This window comes from Podarcis vaucheri (genome assembly GCF_965113315.1).
Source record: "Podarcis vaucheri genome assembly, chromosome: 2".
NCBI classification, from domain to species: domain Eukaryota; kingdom Metazoa; phylum Chordata; class Lepidosauria; order Squamata; family Lacertidae; genus Podarcis; species Podarcis vaucheri.
The window spans coordinates 124,258,332-124,286,141 of NC_138760.1; the positions used below are offsets into that span (position 1 = coordinate 124,258,332).

The following is a 27,810-nucleotide window of genomic DNA, read 5'->3' on the forward strand; positions in this document are numbered from 1 at the left end:
GCAGTAACAAGATACTCAAGTATTCTACAAATTAGGGTCCCCCACATAGAAGATTTTTAGTATGCTTTTTCTACCATTCTCCACGCTAGATTGCCACAATGCATTATACTTCAGGCTGCTTTAGAAGACCGTTCAGAAACTACAGAGTGCTGACCGGTGCAAGAGGCTCTGAGCACATAAAACCCTTTCTGGGTTGCTGTCTTCAATTCAAGGTGCTGATTTTGACTTATGTAGCTCAATGGCTGCTTCTCATGAATCCACCTAGAGCCTGCACTCATCGTCTGAGGTCCTTCTCACAGTGCCCTCTCCAGCTGAGGGGCAAAGAGAGGCAATACGGAATGCGTCTTTCAGTGCTGGCTCCCCACCTAAAGAATGCTCTTCCACAGAGAGGCAACCCAGAAGCCATCACTGGCTAATTGTAGCAGAGAAGCAAGAATGTTTAACTCTCAGCCAGGCTTCTGGCCTTTAACTTGGGAGAAAAACAAACACGGTGACCTCCTTTAGCGGAGCTGAAGGGAGGCACTCCGAGCCCCTGAGGAACCCATACCTATTATAACTATTAATGAAGGCGAAAAGGATCCTTACCCTGAGAGGTCACCATCTCACGAACCTCCACCATGACGTCCTTGTACAGAGCTCTCTGTAGGGCCCAGTTGTCGTCAGCGAAATGCAAGGACACCTGTCAAACTCACTGATCCCTGGAAGGACAGAACAATTCCCTTCCTTATAGACACTCCAAGGCAAGGTGTGGAAACCATCTCCCCTCAGCTCCCCCTCCGATGATAGATGGGGCAACTGGAGATTTGACCTTCAGTGTTTATTTGTTTTTTTTAATAAGATGTGAAAATCTGGATAACTAAATTTAAGACTGGGGGAAATGAGTGTTTTGTCCCACCCCATACTTCCTCCTTCCTCAAGTGTGTAAAGACCAAACATGCTGCCCAAGAAGCAAAATGGGAAGTGGAGAGGGATAATTTTTTCAATGATGGCTTATGCATACTGGTTTCTAAATTGGTTTGTGGGTTTTAGTTGCACGCCAGACAGACATCCGCAGCGTGGGGAGCCCTGCCGGAGTTCCCCGCAGGGCTCCCCACGCTGCGGATAGCAGCCTGCGGCCCGGGAAGCAAAGTGCCCCTCGCGCCGAGCAGACATCGGCCAGCCCCACAAACTTGAGGGACAGCAGGGAGGCGCAGCGACGCCATCCCACTGTTCCTCAACCTGGTTCAGTTTCCGCGACCTGCTTTTTTTTGGGGGGGGGAATAAAGGAATAATTTTTTTCCTTTATTTCCCCCCAAAAAAACTACGTGCATCCTATGGGACGAAAAATACGGTACCTGAAGAAGCATCTCCACCCCCATCGTTCAGCCGGACACTGAGATCCCTTGCTGCAAGAAGCCAAATTACAGGGAAACAGGTAGAGGGCCTTCTCGGTAGTGGCACCCGCCCTGTGGAATGCCCTCCCACCAGATGTCAAAGAGAAAAACAACTTCCAGACTTATAGAAGACATCTGAAGGCAGCCCTGTTTAGGGAAGCTTTTAATGTTTCATCTTTTATTGTGCTTTTAATTTTCTGTCGGGAGCCACCCAGAGTGGCTGAGGAAATCCAGCTAAATGGGCGGGGTATGAATGAATAAAATAATAATAATTATTCCTCCTGCTCCTCTTCCCTGGCTGGCAGGAGACTCTCCTGACTCCCTGTTTACTCCCTGCCATTCCTCCCCATTTCCTGCCCTGCGGCCTTTGCTGGGCGCTCCTTCTGCTTTCTCTGGACAGAGGAGGAGCGGGAGGAAAGGCCGCAGGATGAGGCCAGAGGCCGGTCAAGGCCAGCGAGGAGCGTCGCTTCGGCCTCCCGCTTCCCCTCCCAGGAGTAGGCGACCTTTCCCCGTCGCCCCTTAGTTCCCCCCAGGCGGGACGCGGCTCCCTCCCTCTCGCCCCCCATTTTCGCCCCTTGGTCGGCCCACTCCCCCCAGTTACCCGCCTCCAGGAAGGACAGCATCAACCCGGGGAAGCGGAACAGGAAGCGGAAGCGCCTCCTCTCTCGCCAGTCTTCCCTTCAGCTCTAGGAATCGAAGCTCTATCGCCGCAGTTAACCCTTGCCGAGCCGCGGGGTAGGAGCCTCTTGGCTGCTCCGGGCAGAGAGGGAGGAGGAGCGCCCGGCTGGTCTCCGGCTCTGAAGCAGGAAGGGGAAACCCGGCTGCAGGATCAGGCCAGCGGCGCCCCCAGGACAGAATCCCTCCTCCGCAGGTGCTCCAAGCAAGATCCGAGTTCAAGTGCAGCTTTATCCTCACCTTTAGTATTCTACTTATTTATATCCCGCCTTTTTCCCAGACCAAGAGCCAAGGCGGCTTACAAAGGGGTTGCCATAGTTATAAATTATAAAAGGCAGGCGGCATTAAGAGGCAAGGAATTGCAATTGTTTCAAAGATCCTGGTTGAAATCAGAATTAGGGGAAAAAATTAAAGATGCACATATTTTGTGAAATTAGCTGAGAAGAGAGGTCCAGAGGCTGTAAAAAGATGAGTGCTTTAAATATTTTCAAATGACAGAATACCTGACAGAATCTTGAGTTTGGATTGGCTATTTTGGATCCAACTGAGTCCTTTCCAAGTGTGCCTCTAAAATGGTGCATGCACACAGGGAAACAAACCTCCACGAGGGACCTTGGTTTCCCGGCTTAGAATAGCACGCACGATGTGGAAATTCATGAAGGAGGTCCTGACCGGAGATCAAAATAAAACTAGGTAACGGAATAAAAAAATATTTACTGTGCACACAGGTATGGCTCATGTCACATGATTTTTCCCCCCACGCACCAAAATATAGTTGGGACTGGCCACTGAGACCACATAACACCTGTCCTGAAAGATGTACATTGGCTCCCACTACGTTTGCAAGCACAATTCCAAGTGTTGGTGCTGACCTTTGAAGCCCTAAACGGCCTCAGCCCAGTATACCTGAAGGAGCATCTCCACCCCCATCGTTCAGCCCGGACACTGAGGTCCAGCTCTGAGGGCCTTCTGGCAGTTCCCTCACTGCAAAAAGTGGGGATACAGGGAACCAGGCAGAGGGCCTTCTTGGTAGTAGCACCCGCCCTGTGGAATGGCCTCCCATAAGATGTCAAGGAAATAAACAACTATCTGAAGTTTAAGGAAGTTTTTAACGTTTGATGTTTTATCGTGCTTTTAATATTCTGTTGGGAGCCACCCAGAGTGGCTGGGGAGGCCCAGCCAGATGGGCGGTATATAAATTATTATTATTATTATTGCTACACAAATGTCATAGCTCCTCTGGTGTTTGGGGGTACACAGCCAAATGCAGCATTTTGCGGCAGTAACCAATCAGCTTCTAACATGTTAAGGCATGAGAAATACTATTTTGTTGTTACTGACTTTTGCCTATACACAGCATCTATCTGAACGTAACTGTATCTGCAAAAGCCTACAAGCTGTACACGTTTATTGTTGACTGAACCATTATGGTCATATGCAATATATACATAAATACAGTGGTACCTCGGGTTACAGACGCTTCAGGTTACAGACTCCGCTAACCCAGAAATAGTACCTCGGGTTAAGAACTTTGCTTCAGGATGAGAACAGAAATTGCGGCATGGCAGCAGCGGGAGGCCCCATTAGCTAAAGTGGTGCTTAAGGTTAAGAACAGTTTCAGATTAAGAACGGACCCCAAGAACGAATTAAGTTTTTAACCCGAGGTACCACTGTACAGCTTTAAAATACAGTATCAGCCTATATTACACACACACACACACACAAACACAAACACAAATAAGTTTTTAGATTTCATTCCCAATTAAATATTTACAATCCACCATGTTTTCCTCAATGAACTTTCTCAGTCTGGGGGCAGCAACTGCAGATCTCACAACTTTGTCACAGATTTCTCAAACTAGACAACAAATATGTGACTTTCAGTAATAATCACAATTATTTATTATTTATACCCCACCCATCTGTGTGGGTTTCCCCAGCCACTCAGGGCGGCTTCCAACAAAATATTAAAATACAATAGTCCGTCAAACATTAAAAGCTTCCCTAAACAGGGCTGCCTTCAGATGTCTTCTATAAGTCTGGTAGTTGTTTTTCTCTTTGACATCTGGTGGGAGGGCATTCCACAGGACAGGTGCCACTACCGAGAAGGCCCCCTACCTGGTTCCCTGTAATTTGGCTTCTTGCAGCAAGGGAACTGCCAAAGGTCCTTAACGCTGGACCTCAGTGTCCAGGCAGAACGATGGGAGTGGAGACGCTCCTTCAGGTCTACTGGGCTGAGGCCATTTAGGGCTTTAAAGGTCAGCACCAATACTTTGAATTGTGCTTGGAAACGTGCTGGGAGCCAATGTAGGTCTTTCAAGACTGGTATTATGTGGTCTTTGCAGCCACTCCCAGTCACCGGTCTAGCTGCCGCATTCTGGATTAGCACCTCTGATGAGACAGTCCGCAGTCAAGTAAGGTCTCAGCCTGTGTACCAGATGAAGTTGGTAAACATCTGCCCTGGACACAAGTGTCATAGCTCCTCTGCTGCAAAAAACTGCAAAATCATTACAGGAGATCATGTGGCCCATACTGGGCCCCGATGGAGCAGGTGGTTCTGCTAAATTGCGCACCACCTGAAAGTGTCTCCTGCTGCGGTTTTCTGCAGATGCAATAAAGGCGGTGGTCTCCTTCATTGTCACTATCGCCACTTGGAAGGCTTGACATTAGAGCTCTAGCCCATATGCGGTCAGATGCAAAATGAGTCATCCACCACCGGCACTCTAGCCATCTCAGTGATTGTTTCATTGCCCTTAGACCGGTGGAAAACCACAGAGCTGTGCAGGCTCCATGCAATCGGAGAGGGCGCTTCAGAGCCAAACAGTCAATAGCCCTGGTTAACTCCACATTACAGTGGGCCACCAGGGAATCAGCTAAAAGGCCATCAACATGGGATAAAGCATCCCCTACCACTCTCTGGAAACCATTTAGATCCATTAAGTGGCGGGGGCGCACCATCCAAATCGGTCCCACCTCCCTGCAGAGGGGAAGGGACACAGAGAAGTCCAGTTGCACCAGGAAGTGATCTGACTATGGCACTTCTTTTGTTTCGCTTTTATTAGTGTCAGATCACCAACATCCATAGAGGTCAAAGGCTATGAGCTGGGCCAGGCTAATTCAGGGGCAGTCCTATGGAGGCCATAGTTTCCACAAAGTCCCGAGAGGTCCCTTGCAAGGTCGTGTTGGCGTGAATGTTAAAATCCCCTAGGACAACCAAACTAGGTGTCTCCAAGAGAACATCCACCACAAACTGAAGCAGCTCGGGCCGGGAATCCTTGGTGCAGCGGGGAGGTCAGTACACCAAAAGGAATCCTGTACTGCCCCTATTGCCCAACTTCTAGAATATGCACTCAGAGAACTGGGTCTTCCCAATAGGATGCCTGGTGCAGACTAATGACTTCCTAAAAATCACTGCAACCCCCTTCCTCCCCGCCCACATGACCTGGGTTGCTGTGCGTAAGAGAAGCCAGGTGGACAAGCAGCGGCAAGGACAGGCCCATCTGCTTCATCCAACCATGTCTCTGTCACACATGCTAGGTCCAGTCCTCCATCCACGATCAAGTCATGGATGGCAGTGGTCTTATGAATCATTGATCTGGCATTGCACAGCAGAACCTTCAGGTTATGTGGGTATCCATTGCTGATTCCAGTATCCGTCCGGTCAAGACCAGACCCGGAGTCAGGGATAGTCCTCAAACAACGACTAAACCTGCCTCCTCGGTAATGACATGGTCTGGTCTTAGCGTCTCTCCTCCTCCTACCCGTGATCACTAAGATCGGTTGTCCCAGTGCATCCCTCCCTGCGGAACTTGCCCCGGCCATTTTGTTTTCTTGGACCCACTCCCAGGCAGCCCTGACATCCTCCCCTTCAGAACAAAATAAAACCTATTTTTTAAAAAAGCAATAAAACAATAAAAACCAAAAACAGTAAAAGTTAGAAACATACCTAAATTAGACCAATTTCCAAACACGACTAAACATCCATCCCCCACGCCAGAAATAATTTTAAAGGTAAAAAATAAAAATTTAAAATATTTTAAAAATAACTGTGTGCTGTTCTGAGTTCTCCTGGGGAGAGACAGCAGCAGCCTCAGCTGTCCTTATGAGGCCTGCCCGCCCTGCCCTGGCGGTGAGTGGCAGGAACGGGACCCCCAGGCAGGGGAGTCCTCCTGGGCAGTTGATTACACGCATTGGGTATCTTACATAACCAAACAAGGATAAACTTGGTTCAGAATAGAGAATATTGGTAGCGATCTACTGCTTAGTTACAGCATATACAAAGAAGCTCTTCTGCAATAATTTTTTATAGCGTCCCTCTAAATATTCTGAGCACATAGTCTGAAAACAAAAGTCAGAATTGCTTGCCTAAATGAACAGATTGGTAAATCAGAGGGGAAATTCTCAAGTTCATGTCTTATTTTAATTAAATACCAATGTGGGGCAGTGTTCAAAATAAGCCAGGCGCCAGACACATTTTGCACCTGGCTATTGGCAACTTATCATTAGACAGCTGTTGCAACTGAAGCTCTTTCCACACCCCAAAAATGTATGTGGTTTGTCCCCTGTACGAGTTATTTCATGCACAGTAAAGAAACTATAACTGAAGCTCTTTCCACACATCAACTTTCATAGGATTAGTCCCCTGAATGAGTTCTCTGCTGTCGAGAAAGGTGGTTACTGCGGCGGTAGCTCTTTCCACACTCCAAACATTTGTATGGTTTGTCCTGTGTGAATTCTCTTATGTGCATGAAGGATGTTAGAGTCACTGAAGCTTTTTCTACATTTCAAAAATTTATACGGTTTCTCCCCTGTATGAGTTTGTTGATGCACATTAAAAGGCAGGCTGACTGAAGCTCTTTCCACACTCCAGGCATTTATATGGTTTTTCCCGTGTGAGTTCTTTGATGTTTAGTAAGGTAGCCACTGCAGCTGAAGCTCTTTCCACACTCCAGGCATTTATATGGTTTTCCCCCTGTATGAGTTTTTTGATGTCTAATAAGGTTGCTTCTGGTACTGAAGCTCTTTCCACACTCCAGGCATTTATACGGTTTCTCCCCTGTATGAGTTCGTCGATGCACATTAAGGGAGGCAGTCTGACTGAAGCTCTTTCCACACTCCAGGCATTTATATGGTTTTTCCCCTGTATGAGTTTTTTTATGTCTAATAAGGATGCTTCTGGTACTGAAGCTCTTTCCACACTCCATGCATTTATATGGTTTTCCTGTGTGTGAAATATATGGTGCATTTTAACAGACTTGCTGCGACTGAAGTTCTTTCCACACTCCATGCATTTATAAGGTTTCTCCCTTGTGTGAGTTCTTTGATGTTTAGTAAAGGTACTATAGTCACTGAAGCTCTTTCCACACTCCATGCATTTATAAGGTTTTTCACCTGTATGAATTCGTCGATGCACATTAAGGGAGGCACTCTGACTGAAGCTCTTTCCACACTCCATGCATGTATATGGTTTTTCCCCTGTGTGAGTTCTTTGATGTTTAGTAAGGGTACTACTGTCAAAGAAACTCTTTCCACATTCCCAGCATTTATAAGGTTTCTCCCCTGTATGAGTTCTTTGATGCAAAGTAAGGTTGTCACTGTTTCTGAAGCTCTTTCCACACTCCATGCATTCATAAGGTTTTTCACCTGAGTGTACGCTTTGATGTCTAGCAAGGGATGCGCGACTACAGACTCTCTTTCCGCACACAGTACATTCATATTTTTTCTCCACCCTGTTAAGTTGATTTTCATCTTCTTGGGAAACACTGTGTTCATCCCTTGGCTTCACTGTTTCTCTCCCCTCTTGTTTGTTGGCTCCATCTTGAACCCCCAACTTCCTTTCCTTCTCTTGCTCCTCAGCTCTTTCTGGCCAGACTTCTGGTGGTTCCTCCTCATCCAGGACCCCCCAAACATCTCCTGATGGAATAAAAATTTTAAAATAAAGGTTGATACAGCTGCTTCCTTATCAAAACTCAAGGCCTGGCACTATGTTAAAGGCGTTTTACATGAAAACAAATGATGTGATACCTGGTTTTAATAAAATATCACCATTTAATCAAGGGTTATTTGTATCAGAAAAGTTCTGGTGAGCAGTCCCTAAGATTAACCAAGCCATAAATAACACAATTTAAACCAGCAGGCAGTAATATCAACAGAGCCTGCCTGCCTATGGGCCTGTGTGAGGCGGCTGCCTCAGGTGTCACCCCCAAAGGGGCGTCAGTGCTTAGCTTTGCTGCTAGTCTCCCCGGCCTCTCAACTTTGTCAGGATCTGAAAAGGCTCTTTGCCAGTGGGTTGTCACGGCTAAAAATTGGCCGCTGTTTCTTTAATGCTTAAAAAGCTGGGTCAGTATGAGTCAGCGGCCTGCACCGGGTTGTATATATGGAGTGAGAAATGTTAGTTTCTGGTTGGGTTTGGTTGGTTGGTTAGTGAAAGCTGGTAGTGTTGAGGTGTGTACAGTTGGTCAGCCGCTTTTGCAGAAAGACTTTTAAGAATAAAAGCAGAAAGTACTCTGCAAGGATACTTTTCTCGTGGACTTTTTTATGCCAACAAGAGTCCGAGGAAACAGGCTGAGGCGACAAAGGGAGGTCAGAACTTTTTTTATATATACAAATACTGACATGGATGAGGGGGAGGCGTCTGCACCCCTTGGAGGTCTGGTGGGGTGGGGGTGGGGGAACCACCCGACCCAACTTGCAGGGGTACACTCCTTATGGATTTTGAGGCCCCATTGTGGGGCAGAAGTGAGGCCACCCCTGAGCACTGATAATACAGCACTGCAACTCAGAGCAGCTTGAAAAGCCTAGATCTGCAGAGCTTGTTGAGAAACCAAAATGAATAATAACAATAATAGCATTTATTTTATTTATATTCCAACTGTCTGGCTGGGTTTCCCAAGCCTCTCTGGGTGGCTTACAGCATATATAAAAATGCACCCAAACATCAAATACTAAGAAACAGAATATTCTATACATGCAACAAACAAACCAAAACATCAACAGAAACCAATAACGATACTCAAGTATTCTACAAATTAGGGTCCCCCACATAGATGATTTTTAGTATGCTTTTTCCACCATTCTCCACGCTAGATTGCCACAATGCATTATACTTCAGGCTGCTTTAGAGGACCGTTCAGAAACTACAGAGCGCTGACCGGTGCAAGAGGCTCTGAGCACATAAAACCCTTTCTGGATTCCTGTCTTCAAGACAAGGTGCTGATTTTGACTTATGTAGCTCAATGGCTGCTTCTCATGAATCCACCTAGAGCCTGCACTCATCATCAGAGGTCCTTCTCACAGTGCCCTCTCCAGCTGAGGGGCAAAGAGAGGCAATACGGAATGCGTCTTTCAGTGCTGGCTCCCCACCTAAAGAATGCTCTTCCACAGAGAGGCAACCCAGAAGCCATCACTGGCTAATTGTAGCAGAGAAGCAAGAATGTTTACTCTCAGCCAGGCTTCTGGCCCTTAACTTGGGAGAAAAACAAACACGGTGACCTCCTTTAGCGGAGCTGAAGGGAGGCACTCCGAGCCCCTGAGGAACCCATACCTATTATAACTATGAATGAAGGCGAAAAGGATCCTTACCCTGAGAGGCCACCATCTCACGAACCTCCACCATGACGTCCTTGTACAGAGCTCTCTGTAGGGCCCAGTTGTCGTCAGCGAAATGCAAGGACACTTGTCAAAGCTCACTGATCCCTGGAAGGACAGAACAATTCCCTTCCTTATAGACACTCCAAGGCAAGGTGTGGAAATCATCTCCCCTCAGCTCCCCCTCCGATGATAGATGGGGCAACTGGAGATTTGACCTTCAGTGTTTATTTGTTTTTTAATAAGACGTGAAAATCTGGATAACTAAATTTAAGACTGGGGGAAATGAGTGTTTTGTCCCACCCCATACTCCCTCCTTCCTCAAGTGTGTAAAGACCATACATGCTGCCCAAGAGGCAAAATGGGAAGTGGAGAGGGATAATTTTTTCAATGATGGCTTATGCACACTGGTTTCTAAATTGGTTTGTGGGTTTTAGTTGCACGCCAGACAGACATCCGCAGCGTGGGGAGCCCTGCCGGAGTTCCCCGCAGGGCTCCCCACGCTGCGGATAGCAGCCTGCGGCCCGGGAAGCAAAGTGCCCCTCGCGCCGAGCAGACATCGGCCAGCCCCACAAACTTGAGGGACAGCAGGGAGGCGCAGCGACGCCATCCCACTGTTCCTCAACCTGGTTCAGTTTCCGCGACCTGCTTTTTTTTGGGGGGGGAATAAAGGAATAATTTTTTTCCTTTATTTCCCCCCAAAAAAACTACGTGCATCCTATGGGACGAAAAATACGGTACCTGAAGAAGCATCTCCACCCCCATCGTTCAGCCGGACACTGAGATCCCTTGCTGCAAGAAGCCAAATTACAGGGAAACAGGTAGAGGGCCTTCTCGGTAGTGGCACCCGCCCTGTGGAATGCCCTCCCACCAGATGTCAAAGAGAAAAACAACTTCCAGACTTATAGAAGACATCTGAAGGCAGCCCTGTTTAGGGAAGCTTTTAATGTTTCATCTTTTATTGTGCTTTTAATTTTCTGTCGGGAGCCACCCAGAGTGGCTGAGGAAATCCAGCTAAATGGGCGGGGTATGAATGAATAAAATAATAATAATTATTCCTCCTGCTCCTCTTCCCTGGCTGGCAGGAGACTCTCCTAACTCCCTGTTTACTCCCTGCCATTCCTCCCCATTTCCTGCCCTGCGGCCTTTGCTGGGCGCTCCTTCTGCTTTCTCTGGACAGAGGAGGAGCGGGAGGAAAGGCCGCAGGATGAGGCCAGAGGCCGGTCAAGGCCAGCGAGGAGCGTCGCTTCGGCCTCCCGCTTCCCCTCCCAGGAGAAGACGACCTTTCCCCGTCGCCCCTTAGTTCCCCCCCAGGCGGGACGCGGCTCCCTCCCTCTCGCCCCCCAATCCCGCCCCTGGGTCGGCCGACTCCCCCCAGCTACCCGCCTCCAGGAAGGACAGCAGCAACCCGGGGAAGCGGAACAGGAAGCGGAAGCGCCTCCTCTCTCGCCAGTCTTCTCTTCCGCTCTAGGAATAGAAGCTCTATCGCCGCAGTTAACCCTTGCGGAGCCGCGGGGTAGGAGCCTCTTGGCTTCTCCGGGCAGAGAGGGAGGAGGAGCGCCCGGCTGGTCTCCGGCTCTGAAGCAGGAAGGGGAAACCCGGCTGCAGGATCAGGCCAGCGGCGCCCCCAGGACAGAATCCCTCCTCCGCAGGTGCTCCAAGCAAGATCCGAGTTCAAGAGCAGCTTTATCCTCACCTTTAGTATTATACTTATTTATATCCCGCCTTTTTCCCAGACCGAGAGCCAAGGCGGCTTACAAAGGGGTTGCCATAGTTATAAATTCTATTTTGTGAAATCAGCTGAGAAGAGAGGTCCAGAGGCTGTAAAAAGATGAGTGCTTTAAATATTTTCAAATGACAGAATACCTGACAGTATCTCGAATTAGGATTGGCTATTTTGGATCCAACTGAGTCCTTTCCAAGTGTGCCTCTAAAATGGTGCATGCACACAGGGAAACAAACCTCCATGAGGGACCTTGGTTTCCCGGCTTAGAATAGCACACACGATGTGGAAATTCATGAAGGAGGTCCTGACCGGAGATCAAAATAAACCTAGGTAACGGAATAAAAAAAATATTTATTGTGCACACAGGTAGGGCTCGTGTCACATGATTTTTTCCCCACGCACCAAAATATAGTTGGGACTGGCCACTGAGACCACATAACACCTGTCCTGAAAGACCTACATTGGGATCGGATGACAATCAACCAAAGACACGGTTAAAGAGGAACGTTTTTGCCTGAATTCAAGCTCGTCCAGTTGAAGTTGAAGGTCAGAAGATTCAGGGCAAGACAAAAAGAAGGTCTTGTTCACACAGCACATTATTAAACGATGGAACTCTCTTCCACAAGAGGCAGTGACGGCCACAAACTTGGATGGTGTTAAAATACAATTGGAAAAGATTCATATAGAGGAGACGGCTATCAATGGCTGCTTGCCACAACAGCTACCATACATTCCACCTCCACTGCAGTGATGCTTCTTGGTCCAACTTGCTGGGAACTCCTTCTCTCAATTCCGCCTTCCATTGGCCGGCTTTCTTGAGCACGCAAAATTGATTAGGATTGCCAATGTTGTTGTTTATTTCCCCTGGCCTTGCTCCTGTGCAGTTTAACATTCACCACCAGGTACCTGGCAATGTGGCATGAGAGCCTCCTGTTGCAGGAATTTATGTATAGATTTGGGGGTGGGATGCCCCTCCAGCAGATATCATGCGCATGCAACCCACTACCAAAATCAGCACAATCACTTTTGTGACTTTTGTAATTTGTCCCCACAAAACACTTCATCACAGTTTCTTCCTATCTGTTCAAAGGGCCTTTGCTGCACGATACCAAATGTAAGAATTCACTGATAAATGTATCTATGTACTGGCTCACTGGGAAAACTTCAGAAATTCATATAGACATGTGAGCTCAGCTACTCAGCAGCCCCTCTGCCTGAGTGATAATCCCTGGCATCCTGATACCTGAGTGCCAGACAGGTAAAAAGTAAAGGGGAGCCCAGGCCATTAAGTCCAGTCGTGATCGACTCTGGGGTTGCGGCGCTCATCTCGCTTTATTGGCCAAGGAAGCCAGCGTACAGCTTCCGGGTCATGTGGCCAGTATGACTAAGCCGCTTCTGGCAAACCAGAGCAGCGCACGGAAACGTCTTTTATCTTCCCGCCGGAGCGGTACCTATTTATCTACTTGCACTTTGATGTGCTTTCAAACTGCTAGGTTGGCAGGAGCAGGGACCAAGCAACGCGAGCTCACCCCGTTGTGGGGATTCGAACCACCGACCTTGAAAGTCCTAGACTCTGTGGCTTAACCCACAGCACCACCCATGTCCCTTGCCAGACAGGTAGCCATTCCAGAAATAACAAACCCAGATGAAGATAAAAGGGTGTGATTAACTTGGCTGGGAAACAGGGAAATGTAAATATCTTTTTTGTTACACTTGATGGGTGTTTGGTGGAGGGCAAGGAGAACCATGGGGCAGGGTCCAGGATGCTCAAATTACTGCCACCAGACCTCCCCTTTCATGATGTAACTATGATGTATGAGTGATGTAGTTTTGGGAGGGTGTAAAATGGGGGTCAGCAGCTAATAAAAGTTTGGGTTCTCTTTTGGCCAGGGCTTCCATCCTGTTCCACCTTGTGGCAGGTGGGAATCCTGTCGCGACAGTCTTCAATAAAGACCAAGCCTACCGGCTGCTGTTTTGCTCTGGTATTCCTGGCTGGTGTCCTTGTTTTTTGTCCAAGGGAGCCCTCAGATTTCTCCGGTAACACTCCCCACCCCGGCCCCCTTTCCATTTGTGGAAAAGCTTCGTTTATGCCTTTCAGGAGTCTTTTGAAGGCACAAGAGCAAAGAGAGAGATGTGGAAGAGTGAAGGAAAGTGGTAACCTTAATTTACGCAGCACAAGGAAATGATTGCAGGCTACTAGTGAATAAGGTCCCCAACACAGGAAACAAGAAGCTGTTGTAGGTTGGGGGGAGATAATGGATGGACGTTTACCTGTGGAGTGATTAACCTACCTGGATCTCTCAGTGCACGGAGCGCATCTCTCCAATGAGCCTAATAATTCGGTTAGGGGAAGAGCTCTTGCGGGAGTCCTGCTTTCCCCAGCACACGAAATTATTTGCCTTAATCTTGCATTTCCCTCCCTGCGGCCGCCTTCAGCATCTCTGCCAAAGCAAGAAGAAACTCACTTTGCATCCCCCCCCCTTTCAGATCTGCGGAAGAGGAAAGGGGCACATTCCCTCTCCCTCTCCCCCCCTCCCCAAATCTCCTCCTCCTCTTTGCAATCTTCTGCTCTAGGAATGTGGGCGCAGATGCTGTTGCTGCTGTTAACCATTGAAGAGCAAACAGGGAGGGAGCTGCCTCTTCTTGGCATCCTTCAGAGAGAGCAGGAAAGGCGGGTGATCTCAGGTGCGTGTAAATAGCTGAACGCCTCTCTACGAAAGAAGCAGTAGCTCCTTGCTTATAGAAAGCTAGCTTGCCAGGGAATTTTAATTTGTGGCAACTGTGAAAAGGGCAAATTCCATGCTAGGGGTTATTAGGAACCTAAGAATAACTCTACAGTCCATGAGGCAGACGGAGGCAGCCACTTCAGGCCATAGCTGTCAACTTTTCCCTTTTCTTGCGAGGAATCCTATTCGGAATAAGGGAATTTCCCTTAAAAAAAGGAAAAAGTTGACAGCTATGCTTCAGGCAGTGAAAGCAAATACTAATACTAACACTAATCATTTATTTATTGTACCCCATCCATCTGACTGGGTTGTCCCAGCCATTCTGCGCCTGGCGGATCCAACAGGGTCATTCTTAGGTTCTTAATAACCCCCAGCATAGGATTTGCCCTCTTGCCACAAATTCCAGGGGAAAAGGTTCTGTCCTCATATGTTCCCTGACATGCTGGCTTTCTATAAGCCAGGATTTGCTGCTCCTTTCATGGAGAAGCATTTAGCTATCTCCCATAGGCTCCCTAAGTCTGCTGCTCTCCCAAGCAACCTGATATTTCTTCGCCTTACCTGCCTGTGCTCCGCCCTCTTCATCCCTTTGCAGATTCTGAAAGATCAAGGGGGAGGGGAGCCGGTCAGAGCAGGAGGGGGAGACCCCCTAACTTAGTCACCAGCCTGACTCATCTCTGCCTCTTGGCTCCTCTCCAGCCTCCTCTTCTGCCTCTGATTCTGGAATCCTCTCTGCCACAAAATACTTTTAACACCATACAGCTTCACCCATTAATACCTTGGTTCATAGAATCATAGAGTTGGAAGAGACCACAAGGGCCATCGAGTCCAACCCCCTGGCAAGCAGGAAACACCATCAGACCACTCCTGACATATGGTGGTCAAGCCTCTGCTTAAAGACCTCCAAAGTAGGAGACTCCACCACACTCCTTGGCAGCAAATTCCACTGTCGAACAGCTCTTACTGTCAGGAAGTTCTTCCTAATGTTTAGGTGGAATCTTCTTTCTTGTAGTTTGGATCCATTGCTCCGTGTCCGCTTCTCTGGAGCAGCAGAAAACAACCTTTCTCCCTCCTCTATGTGACATCCTTTTATATATTTGAACATGGCTATCATATCACCCCTTAACCTCCTCTTCTCTAGGCTAAACATGCCCAGCTCCCTTAGCCGTTCCTCATAAGGCATCGTTTCCAGGCCTTTGACCATTTTGGTTGCCCTCCTCTGGACACGTTCCAGTTTGTCAGTGTCCTTCTTGAACTGTGGTGCCCAGAACTGGACACAGTACTCCAGGTGAGGTCTGACCAGAGCAGAATACAGTGGCACTATTGCTTCCCTTGATCTAGATGCTATACTCCTATTGATGCAGCCCAGAATTGCATTGGCTTTTTTAGCTGCCGCGTCACACTGTTGGCTCATGTCAAGTTTGTGGTCAACCAAGACTCCTAGATCCTTTTCACATGTACTGCTCTCAAGCCAGGTGTCACCCATCTTGTATTTGTGCCTCTCATTTTTTTTGCCCAAGTGCAATACTTTACATTTCTCCCTGTTAAAATTCATCTTGTTTGTTTTGGCCCAGTTCTCTAATCTGTCAAGGTCGTTTTGAAGTGTGATCCTGTCCTCTGGGGTGTTAGCCACACCTCCCAGTTTGGTATCATCTGCAAATTTGATCAGGATGCCCTTGAGTTCATCATCCAAGTAGTTGATAAAGATGTTGAATAAAACCGGGCCCAAGACAGAATCCTGTGGCACCCCACTAGTCACTCTTCTCCAGGATAAAGAGGAACCATTGATGAGCACCCTTTGGGTTCGGTCAGTCAGCCAGTTACAAATCCACTGAGTGGTAGCATAGTCAAGACCGCATTTTACCAGCTTCTTTACAAGAATATCATGGGGCACCTTGTCAAATGCCTTGCTGAAATCAAGGTAGGCTACATCCACTGCGTTCCCTTCATCTACCAGGCTTGTAATTCTGTCAAAAAACGAGATCAGGTTAGTCTGACATGACTTATTTTTCAGAAATCCATGCTGACTATTGGTGATCACAGCATTCCTTTCTAGGTGCTCACAGACTGTTTGCTTAATGATCTGCTCCAGAATCTTCCCTTGTATTGATGTCAGACTGACTGGGCGGTAATTATTTGGGTCCTCTCTTTTCCCCTTTTTGAAAATAGGGAGAACATTTGCCCTCCTCCAGTCTGCCGGGACTTCGCCTGTTCTCCAGGAATTCTCAAAGATGACTGCCAGTGGTTCTGAGATCACATCTGCCAGTTCTTTTAATACTCTTGGATGCAGTTCATCTGGCCCTGGAGACTTGAATACATCTAAACTAGCCAAGTATTCCTGTACTATCTCAAGTACATGAGGGTCACTTTTCCTCAGATACCCACTCTCTAAGCCAGGGGTCCTTAAACTTTTTGAACAGGACCGGTGCGCTGTCCCTCAGACACTGTTGTGGGCCAGACTATATTTCGGGGGGGGGGGGGAAATAATGAACAAATTCCTATGCACATTGCGTGTTATAGCTAATGACTTGCAGTTCTAACAATGTGGATTAAAGGCAAAGGAGGAATTGGCTAAACGGTAGGAAAAGATGGAGTTTTCCCACTGGAGCTATAGAAAGTGGAAACTGTGCTTTTTAAACTTGCTCATAAAGGAGTTAGGGGCAGAGGAAGCCAAGTTTGCCTATGACACAGGAACTTGCCAAATTGAGTGAATGCGCTGCAAAATAAGTAAGACAGCAAATGCAATTCAGTTTCCATGAGCGTCAAGTGATGTCTGTCTCCGCTGAAAAGGCTCGATTTCCCTCGGTGTCCCAGTGGGTCAGGGAGCCTTCCCTCCCCAGCTGCCGGGCCCCCCAGGAGCCCCAATACTTCACCTATGAGAGCCTGGAAGATGTTGATGACTCTCTCCACAGACCTCCGCAGCTGTCTCTCGTCTGCCCGGCTCAGAGCCAGTGTGGTGTAGTGGTTAAGAGCGATAGTCTCGTAATCTGGGGAACTGGGTTCGCGTCTCCGCTCCTCCACATGCAGCTGCTGGGTGACCTTGGGCTAGTCACACTTCTCTGAAGTCTCTCAGCCCCACTCACCTCACAGAGTGTTTGTTGTGGGGGAGGAAGGGAAAGGAGAATGTTAGCCACTTTGAGACTCCTTAAAGGGAGTGAAAGGCGGGATATCAAATCCAAACTCTTCTTCTTCTTCTTCAGCTTGGCACTGTAGTCCTCCAGAAGGCACAGCGCTTGCTGGGTATCTGCAAAGGGGCACCGTTGCTGTGGGAAGCCCTTCTCTGCCCCACCCGGACCCCAGCCCAGCTCTTCCTGCACAGGCGGCTGCGCCTGGGGATGCCCTCGCTGCCTTGCTCGGTCTGCACTCTGCACGCACTCAGAGGCTCCTGAGCAGCGGCAACACCCACATGGGCACCCCGGAGGTGGCTCCTCCTCCTGCCCAGCAACGGGGCAGCTCGGGGCCCGGCGGGACGGGGGAAAATAATACAATATTTAAAATGAAGAATGATTTTAATCAACATGCTGTATTATTTTACTGTTGTTAGCCACTCTGAGTCCAGCTTCAGCTGGGGAGGGCGGGATATAAATAAAATTTTATTGTTTATTATTATTATAAACTTACAATGGTACCGCAGGTTACATACGTTTCAGGTTACAGACTCCACTAACCCAGAAATAGTACCTTGCATTAAGAACTTTGCTTCAGGATGAGAGAATTTGTGCAGCGGGAGGCCCCACTAGCTAAAGTGGTACCTCAAGTTAAGAACAGTTTCAGGTTAAGAACAGACCTCCAGAACGAATTAAGTTCTTAACCCGAGGTACCACTGTATAAGTATTTCAATGGGAAATACGGCCTGCTAATTTATGTTGGTCAGGAGAGAATCATTCACTGATCGAATATGCCATTGTAGAGCTTGTGAGTGCAAATGTAGGATCCCCTTTCCTGTCTCCTAGAGCGATCTTTTCCCCTCTCCACAAATCGAAGAAAGCAGGCGTCTGATTTTCACCTAGGGTTAATAAAAGCTAAATAATCATGGGCAGGCGTTTTTCTCTCCCCCACTCCCCAAAAACTGCAAAACCTGGGAGCAGTGGGAATGGCAGTGAAAGGGTAAGCCTGGAAAGTGAGAAAAAGATAAGAGAGAGGGGCTTAGGAAGGGAGAAAGCAGAGTGGGGTGTGTGTGTGTCAAATTCAGGAGGTAGTTGCACTTTTCGAAATGCTTCTCTGCTTTGGAACTTGCAGGGGCTGGAAATAGACAGTTCCACCCCACCCCGGCTTCTTCCGCCACCCCAGAGATTAAAATGGTAGCGCTGGGTGGCACCCGCCCACTCTCGCTAACCTGCAGCCCTTCAGGGATCTCTCCCTGGAGAGAGCCAACCCCTTCCAGAAGAAGTTAAAACTTGCAAAGGATACCAAGGCATGGAGCTGAATTCTCCTCACACACACCCCCGCCATAAAAAAAGGACAGGGGAAACTTGCAAAAAGGGCTGCCTCACATGAGTAGACTGACACCGGTGCGCAGGGAAAGAGTGTGACGCTGAGCTTTTATTGATAACATTCTGAACTCCTCCAACAGTGGCAGGTTGCAAAGGCGAGACGTGCATGCTGGGCGAGGTATGCGCAGCTTGTGAGACGGGAAGGAGAGTGGCGGGGAAGCGGGAGACCTGGAGGGGCGGCGGCGGTGCCGCCTGAACCGCCCACGCACAACGCATCCTGACTGCCGCCGTTTCCCACTCCACCATCTCCATGTCCAGCCTCGGGGCCCCACAGGGCCAGAAGCCGGACAACCAGCAACAGCAGGGAGGGCTGGATTTAGGACCTTGGCGGGCCTGATCCGGCCTGCGGCCCGTAGTTTAAGGACCCCAGTCTTAACCTGACCCTTAGCCCTATCTCTTCTCAAATGCAGCCCTATCTTTTCAAATCAAACCCCATCTCTTATCCTGGCCCTTAGCCCTATCTCTTCTCAAATGCAGCCCTATCTTCTCAAATCAAGCCCCATCTCTTCACCTGACCCGTAGCCCTATCTCTCTCTCCCTCTTTTTATCCTCCCTTTCAAAGTTCTGCTCCTCCCCCTTCTGTGACTTTGTAGCCAATCGGTTAGAGGCTCCTGCACTCTGACGGAATTTCAGGGAGACTGCGCCAGCAGACACTGGTCTGGCTCTGCTGTCTGTCACACCTGTCCTTAAGGCGAGGGGTGTCTGGGTTCCTTGACAGTGTGTGGCCAGTTCCTTGTTGGAGCTTGGGGAGCTATCTAACCATTGCAATCCAGGGTCTTTGTACTAATTTTAGTCAATGCATTCGAATGGAGAAGGCAGGGGAGCTTTGAGTTGAACAAATCCTTTAATTCCAGTATTTCTATTGTTCTTCCTAGAGCAGTGTTCCCCAACCTTGGGCCTCCAGCTGTTTTTGGACTACAATTCCCATCATCCTTGACCACTTGTCTTGCTAGCGAGGGATGATGGGAGTTGTAGTCCAAAAACAGCTGGAGGCCCAAGGTTGGGGAACACTGTCCTAGAGAGTTTCCCAAAAAGGGACGAGGGTGGCGCTGTGGCCTAAACCACAGAGCCTAGGACTTGCCGATTAGAAGGTCGGCGGTTTGAATCCCCGCAATGGGGTGAGCTCCCGTTGCTCGGTCCCTGCTCCTGCCAACCTAGCAGTTCAAAAGCACATCCAAGTGCAAGTAGATAAATAGGTACCACTCAAGCGGGAAGGTAAACGGCGTTTCCGTGCGCTGCTCTGATTTGCCAGAAGCGGCTTAGTCATGCTGGCCACATGACCCGGAAGCTGTACGCCGGCTCCCTTGGCCAATAAAGTGAGATGAGCGCCACAACCCCAGAGTCGGCCACGACTGGACCTAATGGTCAGGGGGCCCATTACCTTAGAGAGTTTCCTGCTTATTTCCCATTGTTGTTGAAGGCATGAAGGTGGCGCCTGGCGGTGGTTCAGAAACTTCAGCTGCTGCAGAATTTGGCAGTCAGGTTGCTCACCTAAGCAAGACAGTGTGAGCTTATTACACTGATCCTGGTCCAACCACACTGGATCAACCACATGTGCCTCTTCCATGTGTGGAGGGTGACAAAACAAAACTGGGACTTTTCTACAGTGGCTCCGTTTGTGGAAAGCTCTCCACAGGGAGCTTTGGCTGGCACCTTCATTATGCGCCTTTAGGTCCTGAGCGAAAACATTCTTCTTCAACCAGGACTTTGGCTGAATAAAGGGCTGTAATAAATGAAATATACAAATGTCTGTAGTAATAAAAAACACATCTTTGTGGGGAGAAACTCTCCTGCATAAAACTGCTGCATTAAAAATAAAAATAAAATTTGCTATTGCATGTACAGAAAGTGGGGAAGGGGAAGGAAGCAGCCTTTTATGTGAGTGATTCCAAATCCTTGCATGACTTGCAGGCAACACAAACATTTTTTTAAAAAGTTGACTGCCCTTTGGGGCAAATCTGGTACATCACAAAACATGTATTTCACAAATTCGTTTTCTAAAATGGTGTGTTTCGAGGCTCAGAGCAGCACACATGATGTGGAAATTCATGAAGGAGTTCCTGACCAGAGATCCCAATAAAACCAGGTAACGGAATCAAAAAATATTTATTGTGCACATCGAGGATTTATTATCCGCTTCTCACAGGATTTTTTCCCCATGAACAAAAATATAGCTGGGACTGACCGCTGAGACCTCTAACACCAGTCCTGAAAGACCGACATTAACTCCCACAATTCCAAGTGTTAGTGCTGACCTTTAAAGCCCTAAATGGCCTCGGCCCAGTATACCTGAAGGAGCGTCTCCATCTCCATCGGCCCTCCTCCAAGGGCCTTCTGGTGGTTTCCTCACTGCAAAAAATGAGGATACAGGAAACCAGGCAGAGGGCCTTCTCGGTAGTGGCACCCATCCTATGGAACGTCCTCCCTTCAGATGTCAAGGAAATAATAAATTGATGCTTTATTGTGTTTTTAATATTCTGTTGGGAGCCACCCAGAGTGGCTGGGGAGGCCCAGCCAGATGAGTGGGGTATAAGTAATAAATTATTATTATTATTTATTTTCACTACTACTACTACTATAGGATTCTGCGGCAGTAACCAATCAGCTTCTAACATGTTAAGGCATGAGAAATAGTATTTTTTTGTTACTGACTTTTGCCTATGCATTCCATCTATCTGTACGTAACTGTATCTACAAAAGCCTACAAGCTGTATATGTTTATTGTTTGGACCGTTATGGTCATATGAAATATATACATAAATATGGCATTAAAATACAGTATCAGTCTATATTACACACACACACAAATAAGTTTTTAGATGTCATTCCCAATTAAATCTTTACAGTCCACCATGTTCTCCTCAATGAACATTCTCAATTTTGGGGCAGCAACTTTGTCACAGATTTCTCAAACGAGACAACAAATATGTGACTTTCAGTTGATCATCTGCATCAGGCATCTTACATAACAAATCAAGGATAAACTTGGTTCAGAATAGAGAGAGCATATTGGTAGAGATCTACTGCTTAGTTACGGCATACACAAAGATGCTGTTTTGCAATAATTTATTATAGCGTCCCTCTAAATATTCTGAGCTCATAGTCTGAAGATGAAAGTCAGAAATGCTTACCGAAAAGAACAGATTGGTAAATCATATGAGAAAATTCTCAAGTTCATGTCTTATTTTAATTAAATACCAATGTGGGGCAGTGTTCAAAATTAGCCAGGCGCCAGACAGTTTGCACCTGGCTACTGGCAACTTATCACTAGACAGATGGATATACATACTCCCAAAACTGTTTTACTGAGCCTGAACTTTTGCGACAGTAAAGTATTTGGTCCTTAAGCTGCTTCCTTGCTGTACTGTAAAAGCCCTCGTGCATGGATGAAGGTGAAGAATTGCACATCGTCAAAGAGTGAGCTACTAACTCCCTACTAGGAAACACTGGTCTGCGAGTGCTCCAATTGGAGAACAGCTTTTACCACTGTAACGGAAGCTCTTTCCACACATCAGCTTTCATAGGGTTAGTCTTCTGAATGAGTTATCCGGTGTCGAGAAAGGTGATTACTGCGGCGGTAGCTCTTTCCGCACTGCAAACGTTTATATGGTTTGTCCCCTGTGTGAATTCTCCTATGTGCATGAAGGGTGCTAGAGTCACTGAAGCTTTTTCTACATTCCAAGCATTTATACGGTTTGCCCCTTGTATGAGTTCTTTGATGCAAAGTAAGGAGGCTACCGTGACCAAACCTCTTTCCACACTCCAGGCGTTCATGCGGTTTGTTCCCTGTAAGAGGTGTCTGATGTCATTTAAAGTGAGAATTGCACTTGAAGCTTTCACCACACTCAATGCACTTATATGGCTTCTCCCCTGTGTGAATTCTATGGTGCATGTTAAGGGACCTGCTGTGACTGAAGCTCTTTCCACACTCCATGCATTTATAAATTTTCTCCCCTGTGAGTTCTTTGATGTTTAGTAAAGGTACTATAGTCACTGAAGCTCTTTCCACACTCCATGCATTTCTAAGGTTTTTCACCTGTATGAAGTCGTCGATGCACATTAAGGGAGGCACTCTGTTTGAAGCTCTTTCCACACTCCATGCATGTATATGGTTTTTCCCCTGTGTGAGTTCTTTGATGTTTAGTAAGGGTACTACTGTCAAGGAAACTCTTTCCACATTCCCAGCATTTATAAGGTTTCTCCCCTGTATGAGTTCTTTGATGCACATTAAGGTGGCTTCTGCTTCTGAAGCTCTTTCCACACTCCATGCATTCATAAGGTTTCTCCCCTGTATGAGTTATCTGATGCACATTAAGTTGGCCACTGTTTCTGAATCTCTTTCCACACTCCATGCATTCATAAGGCTTCTCCACTGTATGAGTTCTTTGATGCTCATTAAGGTGGCTACTCTTTCTGAAGCTCTTTCCACACTCCATGCATTCATAAGGTTTCTCCCCTGTATGAGTTATCTGATGCACATTAAGTTGGCCACTGTTTCTGAATCTCTTTCCACACTCCATGCATTCATAAGGTTTCTCCCCTGTATGAGTTCTTTGATGCACATTAAGGTGGCCACTCTTTCTGAAGCTCTTTCCACACTCCATGCATTTATATGGTTTTCCCCCTGTATGAGTTTTTTGATGTCTAATAAGGATGCTTCTGGTACTGAAGCTCTTTCCACACTCCATGCATTTATAAGGTTTCTCCCCTGTATGAGTTCTTTGATGCTCATTAAGGGAGGAACTCCGACTGAAAATCTTTCCACACTCCATGCATTTATATGGATTTATATGGTTTTCCTGTGTGTGAATTATATGATGCATTTTAACAGACTTGCTGCAACTGAAGCTCTTTCCACACTCCATGCATTTATAAGGCTTCTCCCCTGTATGAGTTCTTTGATGCACATTAAGGTGGCTACTGCTTCTGAAGCTCTTTCCACACTCCATGCATTCATAAGGCTTCTCCCCTGTATGAGTTCTTTGATGCACATTAAGGTGGCTACTCTTTCTGAAGCTCTTTCCACACTCCATGCATTCATAAGGCTTCTCCCCTGTATGAGTTCTTTGATGCACATTAAGGTGGCCACTGTTTCTGAATCTCTTTCCACACTCCAGGCATTTATAAGGTTTTTCACCTGAGTGTACGCTTTGATGTCTAGCAAGGGCTGAGCGACTACAGAATCTCTTTCCGCACACAGTACATTCATGTTTTTTCTCCACCCTGTTAATCTGATTTTCATCTTCTTGGGAAACACTGTGTTCATCCCTTGGCTTCACTGTTTCTCTCCCCTCTTGTTTGTTGGCTCCATCTTGAACCCCCAACCTCCTTTCGTTCTCTTGCTCCTCACCTTTTTCTGGCCAGACGTCTGATGGCTCCTCCTCATCCAGGACCCCCCAAACATCTCCTGATGGAATAAAAATTTTAAAATAAAGGTTGATACAGCTGTTTCTTTATCAAAACTCAAGGCCTGGCACTATGTTAAAGGCGTTTTACATGAAAACAAATGATGTGATACCTGGTTTTAATAAAATATCACCATTTAATCAAGGGTTATTTGTATCAGAAAAGTTCTGGTGAGCAGTCCCTAAGATTAACCAAGCCATAAATAACACAATTTAAACCAGCAGGCAATAACATCAACAGAGCCTGCCTGCCTATGGGCCTGTGTGAGGCAGCTGCCTCAGGTGTCACCCCCAAAGAGGCGTCACTGCTCAGCTTTGCTGCTAGTCTCCCCGGCCTCCAGGGGCAAAGTGGAACGGGCAGCAAAGCTCTGTGAGTCCTCTCCCCTCCAGCCATGTCCCGAAAAGGATCCTCCCCCAACAAGGGCAAGTCCACAAGAGGGCAGACATTCCACCATTCAGCTTTGTCAGGATCTGAAAAGGCTCTTTGCCAGTGAATGGGGGGAGGCGTCTGACCCCTTGGAGGTCTGTTGGGGTGAGGGGGGACCACCCCACCCAACTTGCAGGGGTACGCTCCTTATGGATTTTGAGCCACCATTGTGGGGGCAGAAGTGAGGCCACCCCTGAGCATTGATAATACAGCACTGCAACTCAGAGAAGCTTGAAAAGCCTAGATCTGCAGAGCTTGTTGAGAAACCAAAATGAATAATAACAATAGTAGCATTTATTTTATTTATATTCCAACCGTCTGGCTGGGTTTCCCAAGCCTCTCTGGGTGGCTTGCAGCATATATAAAAATGCAATCAAACCTCAAATATTAAGAAACAGAATATTCTATATATGCAACAAACAAACCAATACATCAATAGAAACCAATAACAATAACAAGATACTCAAGTATTGTACAAATTCGGATCCCCCACACAGAAGATTTTTAGTATGCTTTTTCCACCATTCTCCACGGTAGATTGCCACAATGCATTATACTTCAGGCTGCTTTAGAAGACCGTTCAGAAACTACAGAGTGCTGACCGGTGCAAGAGGCTCTGAGCACATAAAACCCTTTCTGGGTTGCTGTCTTCAATTCAAGGTGCTGATTTTGACATATGTAGCTCAATGGCTGCTTCTCATGAATCCACCTAGAGCCTGCACTCATCATCAGAGGTCCTTCTCACAGTGCCCTCTCCAGCTGAGGGGCAAAGAGAGGCAATACGGAATGCGTCTTTCAGTGCTGGCTCCCCACCTAAAGAATGCTCTTCCACAGAGAGGCAACCCTGAAGCCATCACAGGCTAATTGTAGCAGAGAAGCAAGAATGTTTACTCTCAGCCAGGCTTCTGGCCTTTAACTTGGGAGAAAAACAAACACGGTGACCTCCTTTAGCGGAGCTGAAGGGAGGCACTCCGAGCCCCTGAGGAACCCATACCTATTATAACTATTAATGAAGGCGAAAAGGATCCTTACCCTGAGAGGTCACCATCTCATGAACCTCCACCATGACGTCCTTGTACAGAGTCTCTGTAGGGCCCAGTTGTCGTCAGCGAGATGCAAGGACACTTGTCAAAGCACACTGATCCCTGCAAGGACAGAACAATTCCCTTCCTTATAGACACTCCAAGGCAAGGTGTGGAAACCATCTCCCCTCAGCTCCCCCTCCGATGATAGATGGGGCAACTGGAGATTTGACCTTCAGTGTTTATTTGTTTTTTTAATAAAATGTGAAAATCTGGATAACTAAATTTAAGACTGGGGGAAATGAGTGTTTTGTCCCACCCCATACTCCCTCCTTCCTCAAGTGTGTAAAGACCATACATGCTGCCCAAGAGGCAAAATGGGAAGTAGAGAGGGATAATTTTTTCAATGATGGCTTTATGCATACTGGTTTCTAAATTGGTTTGTGGGTTTTAGTTGTGTTCTAGCTCCCATTGGATCACTGTGCCACTTGAGAGACCTTTTGGATCAGGTGTTTAGAAATCTTGAACATAAGATAAAATTACTACAGCTGCAGATGGCCAGTTATATCCCCAGGGGCACACCTTTTTAAATGATATATGTTTAGTACATACATTTTGCAGAGGAAAAGTTTTTTCTCATGGTTTAATTTGCAGTGGACCTATGGCCTTCGATACAATAAAATGCTAAAGAGTCTTAACTGAGGAGGATCCTCTCCTGCCATAGAGTCTGCAGCTCCTTCTGCACTCTATGTGGCGCTACCTTTGAAGGTGACCCGGAAACTAGATCAAATCCAGAATGCAGCAGCTAGACCCGTAACTGGGAGCAGCAGCCAACTAAGACCTGAAAGACCTACATTAGCTCCCAGTATGTTTCCGAGCAAAATTCAAAGTGTTGGTGCTGACCTTTAAAGCCCTAAATGGCCTCAGCCCAGTATACCTGAAGGAGCGTCTCCACCCCATTGCTCAGTCCTGACACTGAGGCCCAGCTCCAAGGGCCTTCTGGCAGTTCCCTCCCTGCGAGAAGTGAGGTTACAGGGAACCAGGCAGAGGGCCTTCTTGGTAGTGCGCCCCCCCCTGGAAAGCCCTCCCATCAGATGTCAAGGAAGTAAACAACTATCTGACCTTTAAAAGACATCTGAAGGCAGCCCTGTTCAGGAAAGCTTTTAATGTTTGATCTTTTATAGTGCTTTTAATTTTCTGTTGAGAGCTGCCCAGAGTGGCTGAGGAAACCCAGCTAAATGGGCGGGGTACGAATGAATAAAATAATAATAATAATTCCTCCTGCTCCTCTTCCCTGGCTGGCAGGAGACTCTCCTGACTCCGTTTACTCCCTGCCATTCCTCCCCATTTCCTGCCCTGCGGCCTTTGCTGGGCGCTCCTTCTGCTTTCTCTGGACAGAGGAGCGGGAGGAAAGGCCGCAGGATGAGGCCAGAGGCCGGTCAAGGCCAGCGAGGAGCGTCGCTTCGGCCTCCCGCTTCCCCTCCCAGGAGTAGGCGACCTTTCCCCGTCGCCCCTTAGTTCCCCCCAGGCGGGACGCGGCTCCCTCCCTCTCGCCCCCCAATCCCGCCCCTGGGTCGGCCGACTCCCCCCAGCTACCCGCCTCCAGGAAGGACAGCATCAACCCGGGGAAGCGGAACAGGAAGCGGAAGCGCCTCCTCTCTCGCCAGTCTTCCCTTCCGCTCTAGGAATCGAAGCTCTGTCGCCGCAGTTAACCCTTGAGGAGCCGCGGGGTAGGAGCCTCTTGGCTGCTCCGGGCAGAGAGGGAGGAGGAGCGCCCGGCTGGTCTCCGGCTCTGAAGCAGGAAGGGGAAACCCGGCTGCAGGATCAGGCCAGCGGCGCCCCCAGGACAGAATCCCTCCTCCGCAGGTGCTCCAAGCAAGATCCGAGTTCAAGAGCAGCTTTATCCTCACCTTTAGTATTCTACTGATTTATATCCCGCCTTTTTCCCAGACCAAGAGCCAAGGCGGCTTACAAAGGGGTTGCCATAGTTATAAATTATAAAAGGCAGGCGGCATTAAGAGGCAAGGAATTGCAATTGTTTCAAAGATCCTGGTTGAAATCAGAATTAGGGGAAAAAATTAAAGATGCACATATTTTGTGAAATTAGCTGAGAAGAGAGGTCCAGAGGCTGTAAAAAGATGAGTGCTTTAAATATTTTCAAATGACAGAATACCTGACAGAATCTTGAGTTTGGATTGGCTATTTTGGATCCAACTGAGTCCTTTCCAAGTGTGCCTCTAAAATGGTGCATGCACACAGGGAAACAAACCTCCACGAGGGACCTTGGTTTCCCGGCTTAGAATAGCACGCACGATGTGGAAATTCATGAAGGAGGTCCTGACCGGAGATCAAAATAAAACTAGGTAACGGAATAAAAAA

At 47.6% G+C, this 27,810-nt stretch overlaps 3 protein-coding genes across 3 annotated transcripts in view; all 3 read right to left on the reverse strand.

Annotated features, from left to right (window-relative positions):
- Nucleotides 1-27,810, reverse strand: part of LOC309524972 (uncharacterized protein) — a 55,371-nt gene that overhangs the window by 14,160 nt on the left and 13,401 nt on the right. Inside the window, exons 2-3 of the mRNA XM_082210250.1 lie at nucleotides 16,958-16,986; nucleotides 13,649-13,802 (exon numbers count right to left, since the gene is read on the reverse strand). The gene's annotated coding sequence lies outside the window, so the exon portion shown is untranslated. The remainder of the gene's footprint in view (nucleotides 1-13,648; nucleotides 13,803-16,957; nucleotides 16,987-27,810) is intronic.
- LOC309526201 (uncharacterized protein) lies at nucleotides 262-27,796 on the reverse strand (the record flags this gene model as incomplete). Its single annotated transcript, XM_082212115.1, has 5 exons — nucleotides 27,032-27,796; nucleotides 9,630-9,743; nucleotides 7,231-7,961; nucleotides 586-640; nucleotides 262-311 (listed from the first exon to the last, which is right to left on the reverse strand). The coding sequence occupies exons 2-5, from the start codon at nucleotides 9,661-9,663 to the stop codon at nucleotides 262-264; spliced, it is 870 nt and encodes a 289-aa protein (XP_082068241.1). The 5' UTR covers nucleotides 9,664-9,743; nucleotides 27,032-27,796.
- On the reverse strand, nucleotides 22,104-26,497 carry LOC309526202 (uncharacterized protein; the record flags this gene model as incomplete). The annotated part of the gene is made up of 3 exons (XM_082212116.1): nucleotides 25,442-26,497; nucleotides 23,415-23,984; nucleotides 22,104-22,363 (listed from the first exon to the last, which is right to left on the reverse strand). The coding sequence occupies exons 1-3, from the start codon at nucleotides 25,473-25,475 to the stop codon at nucleotides 22,104-22,106; spliced, it is 864 nt and encodes a 287-aa protein (XP_082068242.1). The 5' UTR covers nucleotides 25,476-26,497.